This window comes from Pelophylax lessonae (assembly GCF_965119305.1).
Source record: "Pelophylax lessonae genome assembly, chromosome: 1".
Taxonomy (NCBI): Eukaryota; Metazoa; Chordata; class Amphibia; order Anura; family Ranidae; genus Pelophylax; species Pelophylax lessonae.
The window spans coordinates 344,476,109-344,491,544 of record NC_138768.1 but is presented as its reverse complement, the minus strand read 5'-3'; the positions used below and the strand labels follow the sequence as shown (position 1 = coordinate 344,491,544).

The 15,436-nt window shown below is 48.2% G+C and overlaps 1 protein-coding gene across 4 annotated transcripts in view; it reads right to left on the bottom strand.

Annotated features, from left to right (window-relative positions):
• The window catches only part of CDC14B (cell division cycle 14B), a gene marked incomplete at its 3' end in the record, with an annotated part of 185,714 nt that overhangs the window by 22,974 nt on the left and 147,304 nt on the right, over nucleotides 1-15,436 (bottom strand). For all 4 annotated transcript variants that reach the window (XM_082245535.1, XM_082245532.1, XM_082245534.1 and 1 more), the window contains exon 12: nucleotides 13,692-13,792. In XM_082245535.1, the coding sequence (XP_082101661.1) occupies nucleotides 13,692-13,792 (101 nt within the window). The remainder of the gene's footprint in view (nucleotides 1-13,691; nucleotides 13,793-15,436) is intronic.

The following is a 15,436-nucleotide window of genomic DNA, read 5'->3' as shown; positions in this document are numbered from 1 at the left end:
AAAACGTTCCGAAGTCGGAACAGGAACAATCACCCCTTGAAGAAACAAGTCTTGCACTGCCCCAAAGAGAACCCATAAGCAATTTGGGGACAAGTGCAGGTTGGAAGGGAAGAACCTTTCCGGAGGTTAAGACCGAAACTTGATCTTGTAAAATTGGACCGAATTACTTGTAACGTGGACCCAATTGTCCTGTACCAGTAAGGTCCATGGATCCGGAAACCAATGAAGTCCCCCCCCCACCCCAGATATGGGTGAGGGCACCCCTTCATGCAGAGGAAGCCTTGTCTGCAGGTCTGGAAGAGCTCGCTCGTGTCTTGCCAGACCAGGTCTCTTGGAACCTCCGGTGGAGGCCCTGAAGAGCTTTAATCCCTTGTCTTGAGATCCTTAGGGACTATGAGCTGAGAAGAATGGCCCACCGCGTCTATGACTGGGCTCCTTGCCCTTGGTAGCCTATGGAAGAGTACTCTTCCCCCCCCGTGAGACCCTTAATGTCATCCAATGAAGCTCCAAACAGGCGACCCCATAAGGCCTTAGAAGTCTGGTCCGCAGTCCAGCATTTCAGCCAGATAATACGCCGAAGGACCACTGCTGATACAGACAGCATAGAATCAAAAGAGCCGCATCCAAAGAGGCATCACAGAAACTGTAGCCCCTGGTCCAACTGATCTGCAAGTGGTTCCCCTCCAGGTCCCGGCGTAAAAAATTAGCCCACAGTCAGAATTTGCGACACCAGGGCAACAGTAAATGCCGGCCTAAGACCCGAAGTAGCCACAGTGAACATATGGTGAGCCAGAGCCTTCGTCCTCCTATCAGCCGGATGTCTAAAGGCCAGGGACTCTAACTGGAATTAAGATTTATTTAACCTGGAAACTGGTGAGTCCACTACAGACGGGACCGTTTAATTTTTAAGCAAGGAATCCTCATAAGGATACCGCATGGCAAAACGCTTAGGGTCCACAAGAGTGCATTTTTGACAACCCCACTGTTTTGTGACAATGTTGTCAAAGTAAGCAGAAAAGGTGGAACACCTTTGTTGCATTGGAGGGCCTGTGGAAGCCAAAAAGGGACTGGCGCCTCCGAACTAGTGCATTCACCAGCGCCTTTTTATGCACACTAAAGGAGCAGAGGAATCACTCTCACTATCTGAGGAGGCAGACTCAGTAGGGTGACTAACCTCCACGGCAGTCGAAACAAAAATTTAGGATCTGATGAGACAGATGAGGCAAGGGGGAGGGCACTATATACTAAGCTCACCCAGAAAACAGAGGAGAACCCGAGGGTCCCACTAGCCCACATCCACCCCAAAACCCTCCAGGGGGAAGAGGGGGGATAGCTACTTACCATACCAGGAAGAGGGTGGGCACCGCTCCAGACAGACCACCGCTCCATTGGCATGGTGGGCTGTCGGCCAGAAGGAACGATGCAATTCAGGCTGAGGCCAGATCGTATGCGCCCGCGTGAGCCGTTCAACTCCCAGGCCAGCCCCTGTCCAGTGGGGCTATGTCGCGGCCGACATCGCAGAGTTGAGGCCTGCGTACGCTTGCTGACCAGACTGGGGGGGGGGGGGGGGTGGGAAGACACCCTGGATCTAGATTATCCAGTCCGGCAATTGATTGCAGATTCTCACAGGAACAAAAAAAAAAAAAAAACCACAAAGATAGGAAAAAGGAAAAAGTTAAATCTAAAAAGGAATAAATTGCCAGGACCAGAGATCCCAGCAAGGAACTAGATCCTTACTCCTGACTGGGCAGAAAAAAAAAAAAAAACAGTGCCTATACCCCCTGGGACTGCCCCATAGGCCTAGTCAAGCTTTTTCATGCCTAGTGTCCTACTCCTGTAGGGGGCAGTATAACCCAATGATCACGAAGGAGCTGTGTCGATCAATGAACTAAAGAAATGGGATTTCTGACTTACCGTAAAATCCATTTCTCTGATGTTGATTGACGGACACAGCCCCTAATCTTAACAATTGGGTTATACTGCCCCATTCAGGAGTAGGACACCAGTCCTTAAAAAAAAAAAAAAACACACGTCGATGGGCAGCCCCAGAGGGTATACTCCCTCTCTCTGCTATAGATACTCTTGTCTTTGTTACAAGCAGTGTCAGAAGAATTACAATTCCACAGGGGGTGAGTGCAGTGTCCGTCAATGAACATCAGAGAAATGGATTTTACTGCAAGTCAAAAATCCCATTTTCTCTTTCATTCATTGACAGACACCGCTCCTGATCTTCTTGACCATTGGGACGTCCCAAAGGAGTGTTAAACTTGAGAGGTGGGAACAGCGAAAAAGAAATTCCCAAGGCTAAAAAAAACTATAGCCAACCAGGTAAAAAGGAGCTGAACCAAAACAACTGGAGCCCACCTGAAAAAAAAAAAAAAAAAAACACATCAATACACCCTCAAAGAGGATCAGGTCCTCTAAACAGCAGCCTGCAAAACCTTGCGGCCAAAAGAAGCATCCACAAATGGCATCACATCCACTTAATAGAACTTTGTGAAAGTGTGCACAGATGACCAGGTGGCCACCTTGCAAAACTGCGTCACTGACGCCTGATGATATAAGGCCCAGGAGACACTGAGTCCTCAAGTAGAGTACGCCTTGAGAGGGAAATGAGGAACCTGACCCTTGATGGAATAAGCCTGAGTCGCAGTCTGTCTGATCCATCTGGAATTGGTCGCAAAGGAAGCAGACAACCCTATCCGAGGCCCATCCGTGAGCACAAATAGGGAGTCGAATTTCTGTAGCTGCCAGGTACACCCTAATCGCTTGGACTGCATGCAATGCAATTTCCTTTGGATGTTTTGGCCTGGGACACAGGGAAGTAAACCCATTGTCTTCATTTAAATGAAAATCAGAGACAACCTTTGGAAGGAACAATGAACAGGGGCGAAGAACCACCTTCTCTCTTAACCACCAAGTAAGGTGAACGACAGGATAGGGCTGCAAATTTCAACACCCTGCATGCAGAGGTGATGGCCACCAAAAAAGCCACCTTCTGGGACAGTGTCAAAAGAAGGCTTCTGGAGGACTCCGTGCCAAATTGAGGTCTCAAGGCAGTAACAGAGATCGCACTGGAGGAGCACAGAGCCAAACTCCCTGAAGAAAAGTACGCACCACGGAGTGTGTGGCCAAGGGTCGTTGAAAGAAGACGCCAAGGCCGACACTTGGCCCTTGATAGTACTCAAAGCCAGTTTCTGCTCAACCTCCCATTGAAGGAAGATCACGATCTGAGCCACTGGGGGAAAAAAAAAAAAAAAAAAGGGAGGATGAACCCCAAAAGACTCACACCACATGATGCAAGTCTTCCATGTACAATGGAACATCTTCCTAGAAGTAGATTTCCTAGCTTTTAACAGCGTTGGAATCACTGACAGAAAAACCTCTATACTTCAGCACCTGGTGTTCAACAGCCAAGCCGTCAAAGCCAGCAACTGTAAAAGCAGGATGGAAGATTGGCTCTTGGGACAGCAGATCCTCCCTGAACAGAAGCCTCCAAGGAACGTTGGCAACCAGCCACACCAGATCAGCGTACCAAGCACGGCGAGGCCACTAAGATGACCAGAATCAATTCTGCCTCGATCCTGCTTAGAAGCTGTGGCAGAAGCTTGAGGAGGGAAGGCAAAAATCAGACGATATTGACCCCACGGAGCCAGCAGTTCGTCTGTGGTGTCCGCCAGAGGATCCCGTGACTATGCCGCAAACCTCTGCACCTTTCTGTTGAGCAGAGACGCTAAAAGATCCAACTCAGGGGAGGCCCCATCAAAGACACAACTAATGAAACCCCTCCGGATGAAGGGACCGCTCCCCTTGGCCCAACGGCTGCCGACTCAGGTAATCAGCCTGACAATTTTCCACCCCTCAAAAAGGTAGACCATTAGGCCCAGCACCCGCATGCAAGTCTGGAGGGATGACCATCTGCTGGACAGCAGGAGACGAATCGCAGCCTGCAGTTTGCCCAGAGTGCTTCCTCTGGGCAAAGGCCGAGTCCAGAGTCAGACCCAGAAAGTCCAGCTTTGTTGACGGAACAAGAGCAGACTTCTGATAATTCAGAATCCAGCCAAACTCCCTTAGAGTTCGTATGGTGATCTCCAGGTTTTCCACCTGAGCAGTAGGAGGTCGTCCAAGTAGCCCAGTACCATGACCCCTCGCTGATCACAAAAGTGTTGGCCCTGGTGAAGGCCCGAGGAGTGGACGCGAGACCAAAAAGGGTAATGCCACAAACTGATAATACTCCTCTCCCACAGCAAAGCAGAGGAAGCTCTGGTGACCAGCATATATTGAAATTAGGTCGATAGAGACAAGAAAAAATTGATTTTTGTAAGATCTTACCGTAAAATCCTTTTCTCTTAAGCTCATTGACAGACGTAGTCTTCTTGATTCTCAAGAGCTGGGTTATGTTGTCTCCGCAGGAGTAGGACTAGGCAGAAAGACAAAACGTTCTGGCTCCACCTTAGGGGCAGTCCCTGAGGGTATATCCTCCCTCTCTCTGCTACAGGGAATCAGTTCTGTTCTAAAGCAGTAACAGAGAATTTAACCCAACCCAACTCAATGATAGAGGGGCGGGTACTACGTCTGTCAATGAGCTTAAGAGAAAAGGATTTTACGGTAAGATCTTACAAAAATCCATTTTTCTCTATCGCTCATTGACAGACGTAGTCTTCTTGATTCTCAAGAGCTAGGACATCCAGAAGCAGTGCCACAAATGAGGGGTGGGATTGACAAAAATCAAATCCAATCTAGAAGGCCCAACCGGTGCCAAACTAGAAGTTTTAAAGGCTCATTATAAACAAAGAATGAGACTCAAAAGAAAAATTTCCAACGGAAAAAACCCTCGAGGCAGACCACTGGTCTCCTCAAATGGCGGCCTGCAAAACCTTGCGGCCAAACACGGCATCAGATGATGCCATTACATCAACTTTATAATGTTTTGTAAAGGTATGCACCGACGACCAGGTAGCCGCCTTGCACACCTGGACCACTGACGCCTGATGGCGAAAGGCCCATGACGCACTAAGCGCCCGAGTGGAGTGCGCCTTAACAGGGAACGGGGGCTCCCGACCCTTAATAGAATAAGCCTGTACCACCGTCTGTCTGATCCATCTGGAAATGGTCGCGGCAGATGCAGGCAACCCCTTTTTGGGTCCATCCGGGATCACAAAAAGTGAATCCGTCTTGCGAAACGAGTCTGTCGTTTTCAAGTATACCCTGATCGCCCGGACCACATCCAAGGAGTGTAAAGCAAACTCCCGAGGATGACTGGGCTTAGGACACAGGGAAGGTAATACAATTTCTTCATTCAGATGAAATTCTGAAACCACTTTTGGTAGGAAGGATGGATTCGGACGAAGAACCACCTTATCTCTATGAACCACCAGATATGGTGAACGGCAAGATAATGCGGCCAGTTCTGACACCCTGCGTGCAGAAGTAATAGCCACCAAGAAGGCCACCTTCTGGGACAACGTAGGTAGAGGAATCTCCCTAATATCTTCAAAGGGAGGTTTCTGAAGAACCGACAACACTAAATTAAGATCCCAGGGTGGTAACGGCGCGCGCACTGGCGGAGCCAGAAGTCGCACCCCCTGGATGAAATTCCGCACCAAGGAATGAGTAGCCAAAGGCTTCTGAAAGAAGATAGCTAATGCTGAGACCTGACCCTTGATAGTGCTCAAGGCCAGTTTCTGCTCAACCCCTTGTTGCAGAAAAGCTAATATTCGACTAATCGAATAAGACCGTGGACGGAACCCCAGAGGTTCACACCATGCAATGTAGGACTTCCATGTACGATGATAAATCTTTCTGGAAGTCGCTTTCCTTGCTTCAACTAGAGTAGGAATAACTGAAGCTGACAAACCTTTGTCCTTCAGCACCTGGGTCTCAATAGCCAGGCCGTTAAAGCCAGCGATCGTAAAGCAGGATGGAAGATCGGTCCCTGAGACAGTAGGTCCTCCCTGAGAGGAAGTCTCCACGGGACGTCCGCCACCAGTCTGACCACGTCGGCGTACCAAGCTCGACGAGGCCAGTCCGGAGCTACCAGAATTACTGGAATTCCTTCCTCCTCTATCCTGCGAAGAAGTCTTGGCAGTAACGCGAGAGGAGGGAAGGCATACATTAGCTGGTATTGCCCCCACGGGGCGATCAGTGCGTCTGCGGTCTCTGCTAGAGAATCGCGGGAGCGAGCCACGAATCTCTGTACTTTCCTGTTGAATCGTGATCCCAACAGATCCACATCCGGGGTACCCCACCGTAGGCACAACTGGTGGAAAACGTCTGGATGGAGGGACCATTCCCCCTGATCCAGAGTCTGACGGCTGAGATAATCTGCCTGCCAATTCTCCACCCCCGGAATGAACACCGCAGAGATAGCTGGAACAAATCGTTCCGCCCAGCGAAGAATGCAAGCCACTTCTTTGGCCGCTCGGACACTCTTGGTGCCCCCCTGGTGATTGACATAAGCCACGGCCGTGGCATTGTCCGACTGGATCCGAACCGGGCTGCCCTGGAGCTGCTCGGTCCAGTGAATCAGACAAAGTCTGATCGCTCTCAGTTCCAATACATTTATCGGCAACCTGGATTCTTCCGGGGACCAAAGTCCCTGGACAGATAACTGACCGAGAATTCCTCCCCATCCGGATAGACTGGCATCCGTGGTCACTATCGTCCAATATATTGGCAGAAATGACTTTCCCTGGCTGAGCATCGGAGACGGAAGCCACCAGACCAGAGACTCTCTGGTCTGTTTGCTCAATCGGATCTGATTGTCCAGGGATTCCGGATTCCGATTCCATCTGAGAAGAATCTCTTGCTGAAGAATTCGGGTATGTGACTGGGCAAATGGGACTGCTTCGAAGGAAGCCACCATCAACCCCAGAACCCTCATGCAAGTCCGAAGGGAAGACCAGCTGTTGGATAGTAACAACTGGACTGCTGATTGAATCTTTCGGAGTTTCCCTACCGGAAGGAAAACTCTTGTCCTGACTGTGTCTAGAATTAGACCCAGATATTCGAGCCTCTGGGTGGGAACCAGAAATGACTTTTGCTGGTTCACCAGCCACCCGAATTCCTGTAAAGAAATCATAGTAATTTCTATGTTTTGTAGCAAGGTCTGAGGAGACTCTGCATGAAGCAGAAGATCGTCTAGGTAACCAAGAATCGATATGCCTCTTTGGCGCAGTAGTGCCAACATTGGGGCCAACACCTTCGTGAAGACCCGAGGAGCCGTGGCGAGACCGAAAGGTAACGCCACAAACTGATAGTGGTTCTCTTCTACGGAAAAGCGTAGAAACCGCTGATGTCCTGCGAAAATGGGAATGTGAAGATATGCGTCCTTGATGTCTATGGACGCTAGGACATCCCCTGGATGCAGGAAGGCTGCTACTGTGCGAATGGACTCCATTCTGAATTTTCTTATGTTGACAAAAGAATTGAGTGCCCTTAAGTCCAGAATTGGACGCACTTTGCCCTCTTTCCTGGGTATTGTAAATAGGTTTGAATAAAACCCTTGAAAACGTTCTGTCCAAGGAACGTGGACTACCACTCCTTGTTGTAGTAAATCCGTGACTGCTCTCCGCAGATCTTCTAAACGATCCGGGGATAGTCGAATATTGGAAGGGAAGAATCGCGTCGGTGGGAGAGATCGAAACTCGATCTTGTACCCTGATCTTATGACTTCGCAAACCCACTTGTCCGGGATTCTGGAAAGCCATGGATCCGGGAACCGGCGAAGACGTCCCCCCACCCCAGTTATGGGTGGGGGCGCACCTTCAGGCTTTGGACGATTTATCTTCAGGTCTGGAGGGGGCGGGCTTTTGCTTGCCCGACCAACGACCCGACGCCTCCTGCAGGAGCTTTGGAGGACTTAATTTTTTCACCCGCGGGACGAAAAAACCTCTTGTGAGCAGAAAAAGAAGGCCCTCGTCTTTGACGAGTTCCTTTACCTTTAAAATTTTGCGGTAAAAAGGTGCTCTTTCCACCCGTGAGATCCTTAATGATCTCATCTAAGTTGGCTCCAAATAGACGCTCTCCTAAAAAGGGGATATTAGCCAATGCTTTTTTGGAACCTTGGTCGGCTAACCAACCTTTTAGCCACAGTGTACGCCTGAGAACCACTGCTGAGACTGATGCTCGCGCCAATAATGGAGAGGCGTCTAACGCCGCATCACACACAAACTGTAACCCCTGTATCATTTGTTCCAACAAATCTGATACCGCCTGAGGGACCTCTTCTAAGTCCCGGCGTAACCACTTGGTCCATTCAGTTACAGCCTGCGAAACCAGACCAATAGCTATTATAGGTCTGAAAGCTGATCCAATCAAGGAAAACATGGTGCGAGACATAGCTTCTATCTTGCGATCCACTGGATCTTTAAAAGACGGAGCGTCTTCTAGAGGAATAACCGTGGCTTTATTCAATCTAGCAATTGGTGAATCCACCACAGGTGGTTCTGTCCATTTCTTAATGAGGGTTTCCTCAAACGGATAACGCCTGTTAATGCGTTTAGAAATAGTAAAAGTGCGTTTTGGCAGACGCCATTCTTCTTCGATTGGATTGCCAAAACATTTGGGCAATGGAAAAACCTTCGCCACTTTGATGCGTTTTTTAGTCCCAAAAGGGATTTCAGTTTCAGCTATTTCCGACGGAATACCCTGTAATCTTAAGGTTTCTTGAACAGATACAATGAGTGCGTTTACCAACGCTTCCTCTCTGGCTATGGCTGATGCCGAAACATCCTCCTCACTGTCTGAAGAGACAGTACCCGAGACACCAATCCCAGATGAAGTACCTACAACTGCAGAAATAGGCTCAGAGTCTGAATCCGAGGTTTCAGATAATAAGGGGTTAGGCGGGGGTCGCTTTCTTGCGCCCTGTCCCTGACAAGCCACTTCCACCCGGGACACAAAAGTTTCCATAATAGCTGACAATGATTCAATCGTCAGTGGGGTGCTGGAGGATCCTGCAGACCCCTCGAGGGGATCCGGAGGAGATACATGAGTGGCAGGGTCCATGTTAATTCAGGACACCTTTGCCAGAAAAAACAAAAAAACCTTTTTTTTTTTATATGTCTCCCCCTAGCGCAATAGCGCCCCTCAGAGTACCTGCTTCTCGATCCCCACAGAGGCTCACCAACCGATGCAGTGAAGTTTCCAACCAACTGCAGTCAGCGTCTGTCTTTTACAGACTGGAAGGAGCTGTTGCTTTTTCCCCGGGTAGAAGGACGTGGCTCCGCCCCCTGTGTACGCCTTCCGGCGTTCCCAGCTCTCCACGAGGTAGCTGGGCTCATGAAACATGGCCGCCCCCATACAAGAGACATAAGACTCCAAAAACATGGCGGCCGGCGTGACCTGAGGACATACATGCACTTGGTCTACGGCAAAATGGCGGCGGACCGCCGAAATCGTTTTCCCAGCACATCCACCTGCATCTCTGCTCAGTGGCGATATATGGATCTACAGGAGATACACTACAACTAAGGTAGGATTATACCTCCTATGTCTGCTGTAATGTTACAGTCTGCTGGGTAGAGTGTTAGCTCTCAAACCAAGTCCACTTCCCACAAACACATACTGTATTTACAAGGGGGACTTTTTAGTGTCAGATATATACTGACCATGTATGGAGGGGCCCATAATTCATACTGCCTCATAACGAGGAAAGAAAAAAGGGAACGTTTACTCACCATACCAAACCGACAGGCACCCTCTCTTCACAATACCCTCTCCACCGGGGTGGGGGGTTGTGGACCACTCCGGACGCCTCGACTCTCTGGTTCCTGGCGTCCAAGCGAGACTTTTAACTCGCAAGGTCAGTCCCTCCACTGGGACTCCGTCGCGGCCGACCCAGCGCGGAGCTCTGGTCTGCACGCGCTCGTAGGCAGAAACCGGGGTGACCACTGGATCTCAACATCCAGCCCGTCGCCCGGCCCCGCATACTTACTTGAATGTGTCGCGGCCGACCAAGCGCAATGCAATGGTCTGCGCGCGCTCGTAGGCCGGCTGGGGTGACCACTAGTGTCGCCCAGTCCGGCGTTTTTGCTTGAAGATCTCACAGGAAAAAAACACTGGAGAAAACTACCTAAAAAATATTTTTTCTAAAGAAAAAATCTTGCCAGGACCAAAAAGATCCCAGCAAGGAACTTAGGTCCTTACTCCTGACTAGACAGAAAAAAACTGATTCCCTGTAGCAGAGAGAGGGAGGATATACCCTCAGGGACTGCCCCTAAGGTGGAGCCAGAACGTTTTGTCTTTCTGCCTAGTCCTACTCCTGCGGAGACAACATAACCTAGCTCTTGAGAATCAAGAAGACTACGTCTGTCAATGAGCGATAGAGAAATTCCCCTGATGCAGGGATGCCACCACTGTGCAAATTGACTCCATTCTGAACTTCTGCACCCGTACCAAACATTTCAGCGCCTTGAGGTCCAGGATTAGATGCACCTTGCCTTCCTTCCTGGGACTTGTAACCAGGTTTGCGTAAAACCCCTGAAACGTTCTGATGTTGGAATGGGAACAATCACCCCTTGAAGTAACAGGTCTTGCACCGCCACAAAGACCCTGTAAGCAGTCCAGGGACAGGCACGAGTTGGAAGGAAAGAATCTTTCCGGAGGGTAAGAACGAAACTCTGGTAGCCGGACCCACTTTTCTCGTACCAAGGAAGTCAACGGGTCCGGAAACCAGCGAAGACGTCCCCCCACCCCAGATATGGGTAAGGGCGCACCTTCATCCTGATGTAGCCTTGCCCATGGGTCTGGAGAAGCCTGCTCTCGACTTGCCAGACCAAGTTTGCTTGGATCCACCAGAGGAGGCCCTAAAGGCTTCAATCCCTTGTCAGTCAACCCAGAGGGACGAAAAAAAAAAAAACAATTATGTGCCGAGAAAGAGGGCCCACGTCTACGACAAGGGTCCTTTCCCTTACTAGCCTGCGGAAGAAAGGTACTCTTCCACCTGGGAGACCCTTAATGAGGTCATTCAGGGTAGCTCCAAACAGGCGATCTCCTTGAAAAGGAAGATCGGTCAAGGCCTTTTTAGAAGACTGGTCCGCAGACCAGCATTTGATACCAAAAATAGGCTGAAGGACCACTGCCAAAACAGGGCCTAGCAAATAGGGGAGCTGCATCCAAAGAGGCATCACAGATAAACTGCAGCCTCTGGATCAACTGGTCCGTCAGCTCAGCAAAGGCTGCTCTCCCTCCAGATCACGGTGTAAAAGCCTAGCTCACTCAGTCAGAGTTTGCAACACCAGGGCAATGGTGAATATCGGCCTCAGTGCTGAACCAGCCAGAGTGCTTTTTTTGCTGTCACCCAAAAACAACCTCCACGCGGAACACAAAGGACCGCAGTCAGTGCATGAATGGATGATTGGGAAATGTGCTCCAAGGACTTCATAAGTCAATATGGGGGACCCCACAAAAAAAAAAAAAACACTGCTAAGGGACACCCCCACCGCTCCGGCAGCACCACCCGGTCGCCACTAACAGATCACCAATCGATCCTCAGCAGAGAGGGAGAGGACCCCACCAGACTCACTGCCCAGCAGAAACAGGCACCTGCAGCCACCAGGATAATCTGCACTACACATGCGGTGATCAGGAAGTGTAAAGATCCAGAAAATCGCCGCCCAGAGGGTTCTACTGTCATGGCCACCGCTATTTTCAATGGCAAGCCACCGCAATATGGCCACCAGACTACAGAAACATGGCCGCCGTGCATAGAGTACACACAGGCTATAAGAAAATGGTAGACCCGCGCAGCTCGAAGCATCTAGGAGGGATCCCTAGGCCTCAGAAAATGGCACCGGCAGGAGCCCCCACCAGGTACAACCCCCCCACCCCGGTTGCCGGCGAGGCACACCCCCATCGCCAGCACAGCAGCCTGCCCCCACCCCAGGTGGTGGACCAAACCACCCACCGGCCCAGCATAGTGAAGGGGGGGGCGGGGGCAACACTGGATTTAGATTATCTAGCCCGTCACCCAGTCCGGCAGTTGATTGTAGATCCCAGAGGGAAAAAAAAAAAAAAAACAGGAGAAAGGAGAAAAAAAAAAAAAAAAATCTAAAAAAAAAAAAATCTAAAAAAGATAAAAATTGCCAGGACCAGAGATCCCAGCAAGGAACTAGACACAATCATGACTAGGCAGCAGAAAAATAAAAAATAAAAAGCCAAGTACCTATAGCGGAGAGGGTGTATACCCCATGAGACTGCCCATAGGCATTGCCAGACTTTTTCTGCCTAGTGTTCTACTCCTGCAAAGGGCAGCATAACCCAATGTTTAAGAAGATCAGGAGCTGTGTCAGTCAATGAAGGAAAGAGAAACAGATCTGTGCTAATCTTCAAATCATGTCCCATGTCTGTATACAAGTTCTTTGGCTACAAGGTCCAGGACTTTACATGAGCATATGACTGCTGCCCAAAAGGAGATTAAACCCCAAGCCATCCTGAATCAGAGACAGGAAAAAGCACTTAAATGTTAAGGATCCATGGGCCTCCACAAGGGTACGTGGATCAGTTTTAAAACTAACACAGGTACTTTCAGGCCACACAGGGTACCCACACTTTAGCACTTCTTAACCTAAAACATTAGTCAAGATCAGGTTTTTATTTTAAAGAAAGTAACCTGAGTAAGGTCAAAGCCTATAATAGGATTTGGGACTTTCGATGCTTACAACATTTTAAGAACCTTTTAAGCATTAAGGGTAAACTTCCTACACATCAGGTATTCATGCTGAATTGTAAAAGTTTACATAGAAACTACCTTTACTTAGCACAGGTTCCCTTTTTAACGTTAAAGTATATCCATCTTGTAAGAGGCATTTTAATTACATTACTTTGCCCTGGTAAAGCAAAACACAGCTTAAAAAAAAAAAAAAAAAAAAAACTTTAATGACAAAAGAATTGCCTGGGAGAAGCAGATGCAGTCAAATTGAGGACCCAGAAGTCTGCATTCTTGAAATGTCAATTCTTCAGTAGCTTGGGTTAGCCATTTTTAGTCATCAGCCCTTATTGTATATAGGTTTTATTGTATATAGGTTTTAATTTGACAGCTCTTGATAATCCCCACCATCATTTAAACAATCTCAAATGTTAAAAGGTTAAGTGATGCAACCAAATAAATATAGACTCCTGAAATTCAAAGGTTTAGGAAATCAGCTACATAAAGTGGATTACCAGATCACAAACCAACAATAGCCAGTTCTAGCCCATAGATGACAGACCTTGAAAATATGCAGTCACTTTTATATCTCAAGTTAGCGGGCAAGAGAAACAAAAAACAGACAAACCAGGACAGGAGTCGAAATGCATTATTCCAAGCTTGATCTCTTAACGGATTATCCCAACTCCACAGGATTCTAGTCCACTGAACATACTCCTATTCCCACAGTGAAAGTGAGAGGCCCCATAATCAGTAGTAGATACATTCAATGCGTTTTGAGCGCATAATGACTAGCTTTATGCTATCTTGGTACAGTGTGGAGGACAACATTCTGGTTGGCTAGACACTGACTAAAGCCTTCAAAGCGGTTCAAGAAGGTAAGAAGTATATATACTTAAATTAAGAAAGCATAAAATACGACCTGGTTTAAATTTGCACTATAGATTTTTTCAATCTGTAGTGCAAATTTAAAAATAAATTCTGCAGGACTGGCACAAAACCAGCATGGCCTAATAAAAGCTAATTAATGTGACAAACTTACGACAATGGAGCTGCAGATGATGTTCTTGTCTGTCGCTTGCACTTCAAGGCACGGAGTTTATCGCCTTGGGTCACACCATTGACTTCATCATCATCACTGTACTGTAAAAAAGCCATAAAAAAGGTAGGAGTGAAAACAAGGGAACATTAACTGCATTTAAGTATACTTGAATATACACCAAGTGCACACAAACTATTTGATGCATCAGCACACAGGAAAAGGCATATTATACGACCTAGAAAGGGTAAACTTTCTGACATCAATAAGAGGAATGCGAGACTCCAGACCTTACTCTGCATATCCTACACTCAGCACCCCACAGATGGTCTAGTGGTCCAGAAGTGTGAAATCAAGCCCTTTCCCCTCTTCTCCGTGCAGTGCTTCAGGAACAAACCCGACCGATTCTAAATGGTCAGCATCATCACAGTGAATAGATTTAGTCTGTTCAAGAAGTGCTGCAAAGAGGGTTAAGTACAGCAGGGACTGGGAGGGGGTCTAGTGTTAGTTTACGTTCACATATTTTTCATTAAACACTAATGATAGCATTGGCCAAATAGCTGGGTAAGAAAATAAAATAAACCTGGGAGCCAAACCCCTGTAATATTTTGTACCAATATTGTATGAATAGCCTTCAAAATACAAGGTTTCCTATGTAGGAGTTGGTTCACCTTTGTACTATGGGGTGAACTATTAGGGTGTGGAAGACTTTGGCAGCTATGGGGGGGCTTGCCATGTCCAGAAGGACCCTCAGTGGTAAGGACTGCATCCGAGGGGGAAGGGGGAATTAGTGTAGGGGATACCCATTGCAAAGGATTGCAAATATGGATTATGGGGTCCAAACCCTCTTCCCCTCTGTACCTGCCTCAATCTGTGCAGATTATTAACAATCATTTCCTCAGGAGAATGGTCAAAAAAGCTCGCACTTGAAAAGCACGGGCAAATTACGCATTTCTCGCACCAGATCTACCCAAGCTTCAAGCCATAGGATTCTACACCTATACAGTGAAATTAAGGACATTCTGGAGATCCGGGGGGGGGGGGGGGGGATCACATTCTCCATGGCATTCACACAGAAAAGTAGGGCCAAGGGCAAGAGCTGTAGCTTTGAATACAGATTAGGATGATCTACGTCAGGAAAAAGTAGATCATGAATTTCTACAGCCCAGGTAGACGTAGCCATAGTTTGGGCAAGCACTAAGGTGAGAAAGGGTAGCTGTGCAGCAGGGCCTGTCAGCGCAAAGGAGGTTTTCAGAAGGGTCTTTAAACACATCCATTTGAACACATGGGGCTGTTCTGCAATAGGAGTAGCTATCCAAAGATTAGCATTCACAGCCTCAATGAATCCACAGTAGCCAACATATGGTGAGAAGGTAAGTAGCAGCTTCCACAAATTGTGGTGGAGAAAAATCTTAAGGCACCTTGACCAGAATTGACTGCATCCCTCTTGCTTTGGGAGACAAGTATCAGGCTATTCTGGGTTTGAGGCGAGGCAGAAGAGCGCTTCTGCTGATAGCCTTCTTGTTCCGGAAGTGGTGATCGCCTCTGGAAAGATCAGAGATAGTGGCTGTAAAGATACATACATCGCCAGCACACAATGGATCTTACACAGCAGACTGAAGAAACTTTGTATTGCAAAAGGATGACATCAGGATCGGTGAAACGTTTCGGAGTCATGCAGGACCCCTTCATCAGGCACATGCCATGCACATGGTGTGCTGGCGAATATGTACGTATCTGATAGATCC